General features: G+C 42.2%; 1 protein-coding gene across 8 annotated transcripts in view; it reads left to right on the top strand.

Annotated features, from left to right (window-relative positions):
• LOC118401423 (unconventional myosin-IXb-like) overlaps window positions 1–14,769 on the top strand; it is a 120,198-nt gene that overhangs the window by 41,239 nt on the left and 64,190 nt on the right. For all 8 annotated transcript variants that reach the window (XM_052475144.1, XM_052475143.1, XM_052475145.1 and 5 more), the window contains exon 3: window positions 14,240–14,334. In XM_052475144.1, the coding sequence (XP_052331104.1) occupies window positions 14,240–14,334 (95 nt within the window). The remainder of the gene's footprint in view (window positions 1–14,239; window positions 14,335–14,769) is intronic.

Genomic DNA, 14,769 nt, shown 5'->3' on the forward strand with positions numbered 1-14,769 from the left:
TATAATTTAACAGTTTCATTTCACACCATGTCGTTCATATTAATACTCTATTATTTACTGGTTTCTCAGTTATTTATCCGTGGAAAATTGAGTGGTTTTGGGCGGTAAATCCCGGTAACTCTCGGTAACCTGGTTCCCCGCCATTCAACCCTAAGCAGGATGCGTGTGGTTGTAATGGGGCTAAGGATGTGTTTGTGTGTCACCTTATGCCTGTCATGGGTGTCTATAAACACTCATTCCATTCCCCGCGATTAGTACCACATTCTCACACAGTCGAGGTTGACATAGAAGCAGGGATTTAAACTGGATGTGAAATGTGTTTTTTGCTGATGGCTCATTCCCAAGGGAGATAATTCCTCTACATAGGTGACTAATGTTGTCATGACAAACAAGAAACATGAGTCTGCACTCTGTCCACATGAATACTATTGAAGAAGTTCAGGAAGCATGAAGAGATCGTCAAACCTAGTTCTTCCAGAGAAGAGGAATGGAAGTCACTTCTGTCTTTTGAGATGTGCCCCTAGTCAAATGTATTTTTAACTTGAACCAGGAGTTGGAGATCTCAGTTATAGTCATCAGGCATGTGACCGGAGGGGGTGAAAGATGATCTCCAAGCATGTAGAGACATTTGTAAAAGCTGTTTTCCCCAAAAAGAAGAAATGAAAGAGAAGATGTGGAAGTATTAGCCAAGGCCTCAGTTTAACCCTTTACAAAGCTCCTTCTGAAACAACTCTAAATTTATTAGATCCGGAACAAGGTTGGCTTAAAACAGGGGTGTCAAAGTCAAATGGACGGAGGGCCAAATAAAAAATGTAGCTACAAGCCGAGGGCCGGACTGTTCGAATGTTCATTGAACATTTTTTAAATGACGCATATAGTCTAGTGAACCTAATTGAACCTACTGAAAACCTAACAAATATATTCCAATATGATCAGATAAATAAAGCAATATTTTCTTATGGCTCTGTCAGTAATCTTTAATTTTCAACAGACACAAAAGACAAATTTCCTTTATATAAAAATCCCCATAACATGAACATTAAATGAAAGAAACCGGTATTCAAGGCACCATCAGTAGCCTATATTTTCTATTTTAGCAAAAGTGGGCTAAATTTACTTCAAAGAAAAAAACAATAATAGCAATTTTCTATCATCCACTCAACTGAAATATTTTTAAAATATAATTGGATTGAAATACAATAAAATAAAGTGCAAAAATCTATTAATCAAAAACAACACTTTGTTTAAGGAGAAGTAACATGCAGTGAAAACAAATATTAAACTTTAACTTTTAAACTTGAACTGAGTAAAAACTCTAAATATGTGATTGCACAGTAATGTTCACTTGTTTGAGGTTGAGGGTGATACTTGGTGGTGTCCCATCTTTTCCACAAGTTCATCAATGTTCGGGGTAAGGCTCTGAGCTGAGGAAATCCTCAGAATTGAGTGGAGGTGTTCAGCAGTAAGTCGACTTCTGTGTGATGTTTTGTTCAAGTTCATCAAAGAAAACAGTTGTTCACACAGGTATGTGCTGCCAAACATAGACAACGTTTGAGCAGCCTGGATGCGCAGCTGGGGCATTGTGTCGGGAGGAAACGGGCGAACTCCGCAGCACCCACTGCCGCATATTTTGCCCTCAGTGCATCATTGCATTGGAGGTCAATCAACTCCATTTGGAGGTTTGGTGGTGAGCTTTCCACGTCAACAGCAAATGGGTTACCGAGCAGTTCCAACCTGCTTTTTGTGCTTCAAAGTCAGCAAATCGGCGTCGAAAGTCAGCGGCAAGCATACCTATTTTATCAGCCAACTGTGCGCTCGGGAACGCACTGGTAGAGAGCTTCTCTTTCATGGTCTGGCAGCTGGGAAAGTGGCTCAAATTTTCTTTCCGCATCTGCGTCTCCCACAGAGTCAGTTTGGTTTTAAATGCCTTCACTGTACTTTACATATCAGAGATGACACGATCCCGACCCTGCAGCTGCAAGTTCATTGCATTCAGATGACTCGTAATGTCACACAGAAAAGCCATTTCACACAGAAACATTTCGTCTCGGAGTTGTGTTGTGTCTTTCCCTTTGCTGTCCAAGAACAGACAAATCTCCTCACGAAGCTCGAAACATCTTTGAAGCACCTTTCCCTGGCTTAGCCATCGCACCTCTGTGTGATAAGGCAAATCACCATGCTCCGTTTCTAACTCCGTCAGAAATGCCTTGAACTGGCGGTGATTCAAACCTTTGGCTCTGATAAAGTTAACTGTGCGCGTGATGATGCTCATTACATGCTCCATTTTCAAGGCTTTACCGCACAACGCTTCCTGGTGTATGATACAATGATAAGCTGTCAGCTCACCTGTCGCGTTTTCCTCTTGCATCTTTTCCCGTATCTTCGCCACCAGTCCGCTCCTGTGTCCACACATCGCAGGTGCTCCGTCGGTTGTCATACCCACGAGTTTTTCCCAAGGCAGCTCCATCTCATTTACACATCTTGACACCTCTTCATACAAATCATGCCCCGTAGTTGTGCCATGCATAGGACGTAAAGCCAAAAACTCCTCTGTCACGCTTAGGCTGGAGTCCACTCCGCGGATGAAAATTGACAACTGGGCAATGTCAGAAATGTCGGTGCTCTCATCCACAGCCAAGGAATATGCAATGAAATCTTTTCCCTTTTTCACAAGCTGCTCTTTTAGATTGATGGACAACTGGTCTACTCTCTCGGCAATGGTGTTTCTGCTCAGACTCACATTTAAAAAGAGTTGCCTTTTTCTGGGCAAACTTCGTCACAAACTTTAATCATGCAGTTTTTGATGAAATCCCCTCCGTAAATGGCCGGGCTGATTTAGCGATCTCTTCTGCCAAAATAAAACTGGCCTTGACAGCAGCCTGGCCTTGTGATTTGGCTTTTTTGAACAGAGCCTGTCGAGATTTGAGGCCTCGTTTTAATTCCTCTGCCTTTTGTAGCCTTTGTTCCATGTCCATATTCTTGTTTTTGTCCGCGTGTTTCGTTTCATAATGTCGTCTCAGATTATACTCTTTCAGTACCGCCACACTTTCTCCACACAGAAGACACACAGGTTTTCCAGCTACCTCCGTGAACAAATACTCCGACTCCCACCTTGTTTGAAACCCCGGTTCTCAGTGTCCACCTTCCGTTTTGCCATTTTTGATGGGTATCTGAAAGTTAATTTTACTGTGATGCTGACAACTGCTGTGCCAATAAATATTGAAATGAAGCAGCCTACTGCTCGGTGCGTCACCGTTGCATTGTGGGAAATGTAGTATTGGTGCGTGTAAAAGATCTGCGGGCTGCCGGCTTGCTGCGGTCTGACGGTTCTAATAATAAATCAAGATCATCCCAGGGGCCGTAAAACCTTCTCGCGGGCCGGATGTGGCCCGCGGGCCTTGACTCTGACATATGTGGCTTAAAAGATATGGTGTTGATGCAAATCACACGTTGAGCTCAATATCAAATGAAACTTTAGGCTTTCTGGAAGATGAACAGTTATCTGAATGTTTTTACAGAAAGTGATCCTGCTTTGTGATATACCCTCTTTGTTCTATATCAGTGTCTCATGAGTAATGTCATGTGAGAATAGAGTGAAAATCAGGCCCTTGGTAGTGAGAATCAATCAACACGTTCAGGCCTAGTACGACACGAGTTACAACAAGGGGGTAACAATCAGCATACAGCAAAACTGTGTGAATTATTAGTGTTTTGGGTCAGGTGAGTTGCACTTCCACCCTTTGTGAGTAGATGAGGCTATATGCCCCTGGCGCCTGTCAGCTTCTGACAGATGACAGCCTGACTGATTCCCAGGCTCGTGCTGAACCACAGCTGTCTTTTGTTTGGACTTGACGTTAGAAGAACAAACACACCTATCTGTGGGCTTTCTCTCCCACGTTTTGAAAGCTCAAGGTTGTTTCATACACATAGTGGTCTTTTCCATGGGATAGTAATGGGATAGTACAATACTTGTGATACACTCTACAGTGATGAGGCTATTTGAGCTACTTTCTGAGTCCTGGTTGGCTCTCAGACTCGTATGTTGTCAGTGACCTCTGGGCCCATGGTCATGTGACATTATGAAGCGCTTCCTGTTGGAGATGGTTGAGTCAGTCACTGAAGGATGAAAGGCCTGCTTTGGGCCCCAGGCACCACGCCGCCTCTTGAGTCAGCCTGGTAATTCCAACAGAAATCTGCACAGGACACACACACCAGCAAGCAGAATTCCCAGCCCTGCAAAGAACACATGCATTCTCTCACCAGTAACACACTCATTCTCACTCCCCCAAACACAGAATGCATAAAACTTACCTCAGCAGATTTGCCAAAATTGTAACACAGATATCACACACACACACACACACACACACACACACACACACACACACACACACACACACACACACACGAGCACTATAAATTGACACTTGCCATTGGTTGTTAATTTGTGTGTGGAGCTGGCTACTTTAATTGGCCGTTTGGAACTAATGAACCCCAGCTCAAATCCCTCTTACATTCTTCATTTATTTCCTCAGTAATTTGGCAAAAAAATGTGGATAATAAACTAGAAAAGGCCTCGGAATGCAGTTTATTGGAAGTAAATGCAGCATTGTAACTTGCCTGTATGCATTTCACAGATCTCCTTGGATTCGAACGCAAAGTGTTCAATCTGGTTATTCACACTTAAATGACAGCATTTACCCCTAAATTTCAACTGGTCTGGTCCATTTCCTGAACAGCAGAATAGAAGAGAATACTGGCAAAATGAGTCTCAAAATCCATGGCCCTTTTACAAGAGAGACTAGTCGTTATGCAGCGTTCAAAGGCAGCAGAAGGATTAATAGATGGTCCCTTGACGCATGTCTGTCTCAGGTCTTTGGTTGGAGAACTGAAAAGTGATTTTTCCCTCAGTCAGCAGTCTGTGTCCCCTTGGCAGGCTGGTTGAGGCGGATTCTCCCCTGCTCCAGACTGCTCTGCTGCTTCCTCAGGCCTGATGTCTGATGGGCAGACGAGAAACTGGCCCGTGAAACAACTGAGACTCAGCCAGGACCAGAGGCTCCATCCTGACTCCCCTGTAACAGCCTTACCAACCCCTACGCACCACACACACACAGCCTCTTCTCGATCTTCTGCAACAACCCCACAAGATGGCTGACATGAAACAGCATTTTACAGAAGAAGCTACAGAGGAATCCATATCTCCTTAGAAGTTAACTGCCGCATTTCTTGTTCCTGTCTTGCGGTTTCCTCTTCCATCGAGTCCAGTTCCAACTGTTGTGACTTAAACTTTCATTCATCGAATCAACTGTTTATTTGTTACCCAATCTTTAAAAAAAGTTTTATTTATATATATTTATTAATCATTTAACATTTAACTCATTAGGAATTTGGGGCACCACGAGAGCGGTTGTTTAACCTCTTGAAGCTAAGGGGTACTATTTTTATGTTTGGAAAAATAACATTCCCAAAGTAAACTGCCTATTTCTCAGGACCAGATGCTAGAATATGCATATAATTGACAGATTAGGATAGAAAACACTCTAAAGTTTCCAAAACTGTCAAAAATATTGTCTGTGAGTATAACAGAACTGATGTTGCAGGCGAAAGCCAGAGAGAAATCCAATCAGGAAGTGCCCCTGTTTTTGAAACCTCTCTGTTCTTAGTTACTATCTCCCGAATTAACTCTAAAGGTCCTTACCTGTCACATCCATAAACAGTCAACTTATTAAATCATAACTAGAGGATGACCGATTACATTGCAATACACGAAGTGAGATGCCTGTTAATTTATCACTGAATCACAGCTTACTTCAACTTCGCCAACTTGTGATGATTTAACAAAAGCGTATTTGTGAAAAAAGCACAATCGTTGCACAAATGTCCCTAACCAAAAACATCAATGCCTTTCTTAAAATCAACACACAGAAGTATATCTTTTAAACCTGCATACTTAGTTAAAAGAAATTCATGTTAGCAGGCATATTAACGAGGGACATTGTCACTCTTGCGTTCAGTGCAAGCAAAGTCAGGGTATATGCAGCAGTTTGGGCTGCCTGGCTTGTTGCGAACTGTGTGAAGACCATTTCTTCCTAACAAAGACAGGAATTAATTTGCCAGAATTTTACATAATTACGACATAACATTGAAGGTTGTGCAATGTAACAGCAATATTTAGACTTAGGTTTGCCACCCGTTCGATAAAATGCGTAACGGTTCTGAATTTCACTGAAAAAATAAACGTTTTGTTTTCGAAATAATAGTTTCCGGATTTGACCATATTAATGACCAAAGACTCATATTTCTGTGTATTTATTATATTATAATTAAGTCTATAATTTGATAGAGCAGTCTGACTGAGCAGTGGTATGCAGCAGCAGGCTCGTAAGCATTCATTCAAACAGCACTGTACTCCGTTTGCCAGCAGCTCTTAGCAATGCTTGAAGCACAGCGCTGTTTATGACTTCAAGCCTATCAACTCCCAAGATTAGGCTGGCAATACTAAAGTGCCTATAAGAACATCCAACAGTCAATGGTATAAAGAAATAGTCGACGCGTCATAATTCCTAGAATAACTATAACCTAAAACTTCTTTCCTGGGAATATTGAAGACTCATTTAAAAGGAACCACCAGCTTTAATATGTTCTCATGATTTGAGCAACGCATTTAAACGTTAGCTTTTTACATGGCACATATTGCACTTTTACTTTCTTCTCCAACACTCTGTTATTGCATTATTTAAACCAAATTGAACATGTTTCATTATTTATTTGAGACTAAATTTATTTTATTTGTATTATATTAAGTACAAATAAGTGTTCATTGTTCTTTCAGTATTGTTGTAATAGTCATTATACACACACACACACACACACACACACACACACACACACACACACACACACACACACACAGTGGGGCAAAAAAAGTATTTAGTCAGCTACCAATTGTGCAAGTTCTCCCACTTAAAAAGATGAGAGGCCTGTAATTTTCATCATAGGTACACTTTAACTTTGACAGACAAATTGAGAAAAAAAGTCCAGAAAATGTCATTGCAGGATTTATAATGAATTTATTTGCAAATTATGGTGGAAAATAAGTATTTGGTCACCGACAAACAAGCAAGATGTCTGGCTCTCGCAGATCTGTGACAGCTTCTTTAAGAGGCTCCTCTGTCCTCCACCTGTATTAATGGCACCTGTTTGAACTTGTTATCAGTATAAAAGACACCTGTCCACAACTTCAAACAGTCACACTCCAAACTCCACTATGGCCAAGACCAAAGAGCTGTCAAAGGAAACCAGAAATAAAATTGTAGACCTGCACCAGGCTGGGAAGACTGAATCTGAAATAGGTAAGCAGCTTGGTTTGAAGAAATCAACCGTGGGAGCAATTATTAGGAAATGGAAGACATACAAGACCACTGATAATCTCCCTCGATCTGGGGCTCCACGCAAGACCTCACCCCGTGGGGTCAAAATGATCAGAAGAACGGTGAGCAAAAATCCCAGAACCACACGGGGGGACCTAGTGAATGACCTGCAGAGAGCTGGGACCAAAGTAACAAAGCCTACCATCAGTAACACACTACGCCGCCAGGGACTCAAATCCTGCAGTGCCAGACGTGTCCCCCTGCTTAAGACAGTACATGTCCAGGCCAGTCTGAAGTTTGCTAGAGAGCATTTGGATGATCCAGAAGAAGATTGGGAGAATGTCATATGGTCAGATGAAACCAAAATCTAACTTTTTGGTAAAAACTCAACTCATCGTGTTTGGAGGACAAAGAATGCTGAGTTGCATCCAAAGAACACCATACCTACTGTGAAGCATGGGGGTGGAAGCATCATGCTTTGGGGCTGTTTTTCTCAAAGGGACCAGGACGACTGATCCATATAAAGGGAAGAATGAATGGGGCCATGTATCGTGAGATTTTGAGTGAAAATCTCCTTCCATCAGCAAGGGCATTGAAGATGAAACGTGGCTGGGTCTTTCAGCATGACAATGATCCCAAACACACTGCCCGGGCAACGAAGGAGTGGCTTCGTAAGAAGCATTTCAAGGTCCTGGAGTGGCCTAGCCAGTCTCCAGATCTCAACCCCATAGAAAATCTTTGGAAGGAATTGAAAGTCCGTGTTTTCCAGCAACAGCCCCAAAACATCACTGCTCTAGAGGAGATCTGCATGGAGGAATGGGCCAAAAATCCAGCAACAGTGTGTGAAAACCTTGTGAAGACTTATAGAAAACATTTGACCTCTGTCATTGCCAACAAAGGGTATATAACAAAGTATTGAGAAACTTTTGTTATTGACCAAATACTTATTTTCCACCATAATTTGCAAATAAATTCATTAAAATCCTACATTGCGATTTTCTGGATTTTTTTCTCATTTTGTCTGTCATAGTTGAAGTGTAATTATGATAAATTATAGGCCTCATCTTTTTAAGTGGGAGAACTTGCACAATTGGTGGCTGACTAAATACTTTTTTGCCCCACTGTGTGTGTGTGTATGTATGTATGTATGTATGTATATAAATAATTTAATTGGTATCACACCTTTTTTTGGTCCTTTTTTTGGTCCTCCAATAATCGGTATCGGTGTTGAAAAATCATAATCGGTCAACCTCTAATCATTAACTCTTCTATCATAATTCTGAACAGTCGTAACCTCCTGCATCTGGAAAAACCCCAGTCTCACTCATGATTCTGTTCTACACAAATTGGTTTAATTATTTTTTTTACTAGCTAACTAAATGAAAAAACAGAATAACATACATACTTGATACAAGAGAAATCGGTCCCTCGCGCACTAACAACATAGAAAATGGAGAGGGTGAGAGAGAAAAAGGGACACATCGTTTATACATTTCAGAACTATTATTACAGTAATCCTCTTCTTTGCACATGATCCGCTGCCCATTTGAAGTAACTAAACATTAATATATTCATGTGTGAGTGCCGTTTATCTCTTTCGGAAGAGTGTTGCTTTGGCCTTTCAGCGCCATGCTTCGAAGGCTCTGATTGTCCAAAAAGGGATCCCCCTTTCCAGTCTTCTTTTCACTCTGGACGATGCTCCTAGGGTAATGGTTAGCCAGCCGCGTTGACGGTTCCAATCGGTAATGAGAGTTGGAGAATATGGTGATTTGAGAATCGTACTAGGATAGGATGGTTTGAAGAGTAGTAGGATGGTACCACTTAAATTCGATTTTCTCAATATCTGACTTAGGACAGCTAATCAGCCGTGTCAGTGATTGTCTGGGAGATGAGCTTCTCGCCGACACCTCATGTTGATATTCAGGGTTCAGGATTCAGACCAGTACACACACAGCTGCAACCTGGCAGTGTTCTGGTCTGATATGGTCATTCTTAACTAGTCCTTTTATGTACTCTGGTTGACAAGGACTGTTCCATCAGGCTGACACGCTCTCTGACCTCACTCGGGGTGGGGCTACTTACTGCGCAAAGGTATATGATAGCAAGTTACCTCTTATGACTCCTAAAATCACATTCCTGTCTTAAATGCTCTCATGTTTTATATTATATGCGCAACGTATTGGATGGAAACTTGACAGATAAAGAGGATATAGTTTCCAAGTTACAGTATTTCCCTTTATACCATTTTTAATGACATCACAAAATAGAAACCAGTATGACATTAGTTTTCTATAGCTCCCCACTGACCATTCCCCACATTCAGTCTTACCTTTGAAATAATGTTCCAGTGTTCACTTTTGAACGTGGTAGAGTTTGAGCTGGAAAAGACTGTTAACAAAGATATTCCTTTTGTTCATACTGGAGGGGGCGAAAGAGTCACCTTCTGCTATAATTTACAGCAGGGTGTGAACTGGTGACCAGCCCCTGTGGGCGAGAGAGGGCCTGGTTACAGTCAACCCCCGGCAAGCTGATCTGATCCTCACAGGACAGTCATTACACAACTAATGACTTCAATACGAGGTTACTTTTCATCTTTACATTTTGGCTTTTTGTTGTATCTGCTCCTTTCTCTTGGAGGCAGTCCAAATTTGAATGGGTAAAATGTGAGTTCTCTGGATCTGAAGCTATAAGGGATCTCTTCAGCTTCAGTTGCATTTTGATGAGGTGAGATCATTGGCGTTGTAGCGTGACTCTCTTTAACTTCCAGTGTGCTGTATGGACTAGCCGATCTTAACATTTAGACAGCATTCAACTTTACCTCTTGAACTTAACTTCAATCATCTATCTCTGATCGACTACGCAATGGCTTCTGAGATTATCTGAACTTCAGATGAAACATCATTTTAGAAATGGTCAGTTTCTCACATTATATTAGCCCCATTATCCTGCCTCTGATTGTCCAACGAATTAAACTTAAGGATTCACCCATTTTGAATATTATATTGTTTTGGAGTGATGTTCTATCAATTCCCGGGGTCATTTAATGGATAACTGAGCATTTGATGTTCAAGCAGGCAGAAATACAGGCGAAATGACAAGTTTTGCATTATATGAACAGCCTGCTCTAAATCGGAATTTATTCTAGGGCGGTCCCCAACTAAAAAAAAAATACTAGTCGACTAATACTAATTCGCATGCCTCTGATTAGTAAAGAGAACTGGTTAGAGTCTGAGGCAGCACACTGGGGGACTGAATGGGGATCTGGGCCCTTGGAAATATACAGTTGGCTGCCAGGGAACACTAGAGAAAGGAGCCAGTCAAGATGGGCAAAGATGTCATGATGAAATGTACACACACACGCACACGCACACACACACACACACACACACACACACAGCCTTTATTTCAATATGCAGACTCAATTCCATAGACTCTGCTTGGTTAGCCAAGACGTTAAGCCACTTCCTCATACCTGATGTGCCTCGCAACCAATCAGGAACGGTTATGGTTAGCAACCACTCACAAAGCCTGCAGGGCACTATGTTTCAATGTGAATGATGCTGTGAGCCTGTGATACGTTTAGCATTTCCTCCATGGCAGAGAGGCTGAGCGCAGGGGAATGTTCCCAGGGTTTGCTAGCCTTTACCCTGGGAGAACCGTTTGACATCACTGGGCAGTCAATGCCAGCTGACAGTGTCTTATCCTCTTGAAACTCTGGGGGCAGTATTTCATTTTTGGATAAAAAACGTTCCCGTTTTAAACAGGATATTTTGTCACGACAAGATGCTCGATTATGCATATAATTGACAGCTTTGGATAGAAAACACTCTAACGTTTCCAAAACTGCAAATATATTGTCTGTGAGTGCAACAGAACTGATGTTACAGGCGAAACCCAGATAAAAATCCAATCAGGAAGTGCCCCATATTTTGAAAGCGCTGCATGCCAATGACTCCTTATATGGCTGTGAATGAGCTTACGCTTTCTACGCTTGTCTACAGCATTGTGATGTATTTTTACACATTTATGTTGAAGAATAGCTGTAAGGGACCACATTGAGCAAGTGGTCACATGATGGCTCCCGCAGAAAATCTTGCGTAAAGTACTGAGGTAGCCATTATTCCAATCGCTTCTAATGAGAAACCAATTGTCCCGGTGGATATATTATCGAATAGATATGTGAAAAACACATTGAGGATGGATTCTAAACAACGTTTGCCATGTTTCTGTGGATATTATGGAGCTAATTTGGAAAAAAGTTTGTCGTTGTAGTGATCGATTTCTCAGCCAAACTGAGCTATTTCGCCTACAAAAATAATCTTTTTGGAAAAAAGGAACATTTGCCATCTAACTGGGAGTCTCTCGTGAGTGAAAACATCTGAAGTTCTTCAAAGGTAAATGATGCCAGCAGGGCATAATGCTATGATAAACTTACACAAATGCTTGTCTAGCGTTGGCTGTAAAGCATATTTTGAACATCTGAGATGACAGTGTGATTAACAAAAGGCTCAGCTGTGTCTCAATATATTTCATTTGTGATTTTCATGAATAGGACAAATTTCTAGGGATATTTATGTCCGCTGCGTTATGCTAATTAGTTCCAGGCGACGATTACGCTCCCGGATCCGGGATGGGTAGGTTCAAGAGGATTTATCCTGGCCCAGAGTCAATTTTATCACCCCCTCAGTAAACAACTCGCACACACACACCAGCATGTACACATTCTCCTGAGGTGAGCCCCAGCTCTGGAAAGGAGGAGTCTAAATGTTACAACAGGTCCATGTTAAACCACATATTTCATCCACTGATTATGATGTTTCAGCCAGGCTTTTCAGTCTTCTCCTCAGTCAACTCCTGTCTCTCACTCTTACATTATCTTGCATTTTGAAGTTATTTTTATCAAGTTTAAACCTTTTTTCTGAGTCCTCAAAAATGTATTCAGTTTACAATTCTTCAAGCAGCACTCATCCTGGAGCGTAAGTTGTTGTAGTGAGTGTAAATCTGCTCATCGATTGAGAACACAAAGAGCAGTAGGTAGAGGGAATAATACCAGGGCAGACAGTCTTGGAACAGCGGAAATAGGTCAACAGTGTAAGGATTCTTAACCTCTCTGGTACAAGTGGGAAGCTCGCTCGACAACAGCCAGTGAAATTGCATGGTGCCAAATTCAAAACAGAAATCCCATAATTAAAATTCCTCAAACATACAAGTATTTTACACCAACTTCTTGTAAATCCAGCCACAGTGTCCGATTTCAAATAGGCTTTACGGGGAAAGCTCACCAAATGATTGTTAGGTCAGCACCTAGTCACAGAAAACCATACAGCCATTTTCCAGCCAAGGCTAGGGCTCACAAAAGTCAGAAATGGAGATTAAATTAATCACTAACCTTTGATCTTCATCAGATGGCACTCACAGGACTTCATGTTACACAATAAATGTGTGTTTTCTTCAATAAAGTTAATATTTATGTCCAAAAACCTCATTTGCAATTGGTGTGTTATGTTCAGAAATGCATTCTCAAACAAACATCCGGTGAAAGTGCAGAGAGCCACATCAAATAACAGAAATACTCATCATAAACATTGATAAAAGATACAAGTGTTAAACATACGAATACAGATTATCTGGTGGCACTCCCAGGTCTCCATGTCAGACAACAAATGTTCGATAAAGTTCATCTTTATGTCCAAATACCTCCGTTTTGTTGGTGCGTTTAGTTCAGAAATCCAAAGGCACAATGCGCACTCTCAACACCAAGATGAAAAATCCAAAAAGTACAATAAAAGATTGTTTGACATGTTTCTACAATGTTTGAAATCAATCCTCGGGTTGTTTTTGTCATAAATAATCAATATTTCAACCTGAAAAAAGCTTTGTCAATGGAAAAGGTAAACAAGAAATGCGCGCTCCCGATCACGTGCTTGGTTCATGTCTGGAAATGTCCACTGTCCTCTCATTGAAAGCAGTGTTACTCTCTAATTTTTCAGAGTAAAAGCCTTAAACAATGCCTAAAGACTGGGCACATGTTGAGGAAGCCATAGAGATCGTGAACTGGGTCCTGAGTCTTTGTATGGTGGATAGGCTTTCAATGGAAAAACAGCCTTTCAAAATAATAGTATTTCCTGGTTGGATTTTCCTAGGGTTTTTTCCTGCCATTACAGTTCTGTTATACTCACAGACATTATTTTAACAGTTTTGGAAACTTTAGTGTTTTCTATCCAAATCTGATTATATGCATATCCTAGCTTATGGGCCTGAGTAGCAGGCAGTTTAATTTGGGCACGCTTTTCATCCGGAGGTGAAAATACCACCCCCTGCCCATAACAAGTTCATTTAGACACCCTCTGTGAGCCCCCTCTCCCCTTAAATCAGCTCAACCACAAATGTATCAAATTGTGACTGCAACTGTTGCTCCTCGCAGGATGTGGCTCCTATTTAAGATGTATAGAGTCAACTTCCCCCGTGGCTGCCTTTTGCGTGTGTGTGTGTGCGAACTATCCATTCAGACTGGTGGCAGGGCTGGGTGTGTGCCCCTGGCTGGGGATGACTGTAGCCTGAGGGAGACTAGTTCCCTGGACCTAACCCCCCGTTCCCCCATCAATCACACTGGCCTAGTGTCACCCCCTGGACTTCTGCAAGAGAGTAGAAAGGAGGGAGTAATGAGGGAAAGAGAGGGGGTGATTGAGGCAGGGAGAGAATGAAGGGTGCTGTTTTCATCTAGTGTTAACTTCTGGACTGGGGTAGCTGTGGTGTTGTTGAGAACAGCTCCAGTATTAGCACAAGTGTTTTTATTCCTATTTCTTAACTGTATAATCACTTTATGGTTCACACAGTGAATATAACCTCTCCCCCCTACTCTTTACTAGGCATTTGGGAATGCCAAGACGGCTCACAACAACAACTCCAGCCGCTTTGGGAAGTTCATCCAGGTCAACTACCTGGAGAGTGGGGTGGTGAGAGGGTGAGTACTGGCTGCTGGCCCACACTGTGTGTTGTGATAACACTCAAACCTCCTTTCCGACTTACCCTGTAAACACACACTCCATCCCTGGTGGATGTTCCTGAGCCAGTTTCTGCAGACGCAGCCACGGTTTCTGCAGACGCAGCCACGGTTTCTGCCGACGCAGCCACGGTTTCTGCAGACGCAGCCACGGTTTCTGCCGACGCAGCCACGGTTTCTGCCGACGCAGCCACGGTGACTGCCGACGCAGCCACGGTGACTGCCGACGCAGCCACGGTGACTGCCGACGCAGCCACGGTGACTGCCGACGCAGCCACGGTGACTTCCATCATACCATATAAGGCTCGTGAGAAGCACTGTAGTGTGTTTGTTTCTGTTGTGATACCTCTGAGGCCTGAAGCCCTAACCACGTAATAGCACAGCCTCCTTCCTCTC

This window comes from Oncorhynchus keta, chromosome 22 (genome assembly GCF_023373465.1).
Source record: "Oncorhynchus keta strain PuntledgeMale-10-30-2019 chromosome 22, Oket_V2, whole genome shotgun sequence".
Classification (NCBI taxonomy): Eukaryota; Metazoa; Chordata; class Actinopteri; order Salmoniformes; family Salmonidae; genus Oncorhynchus; species Oncorhynchus keta.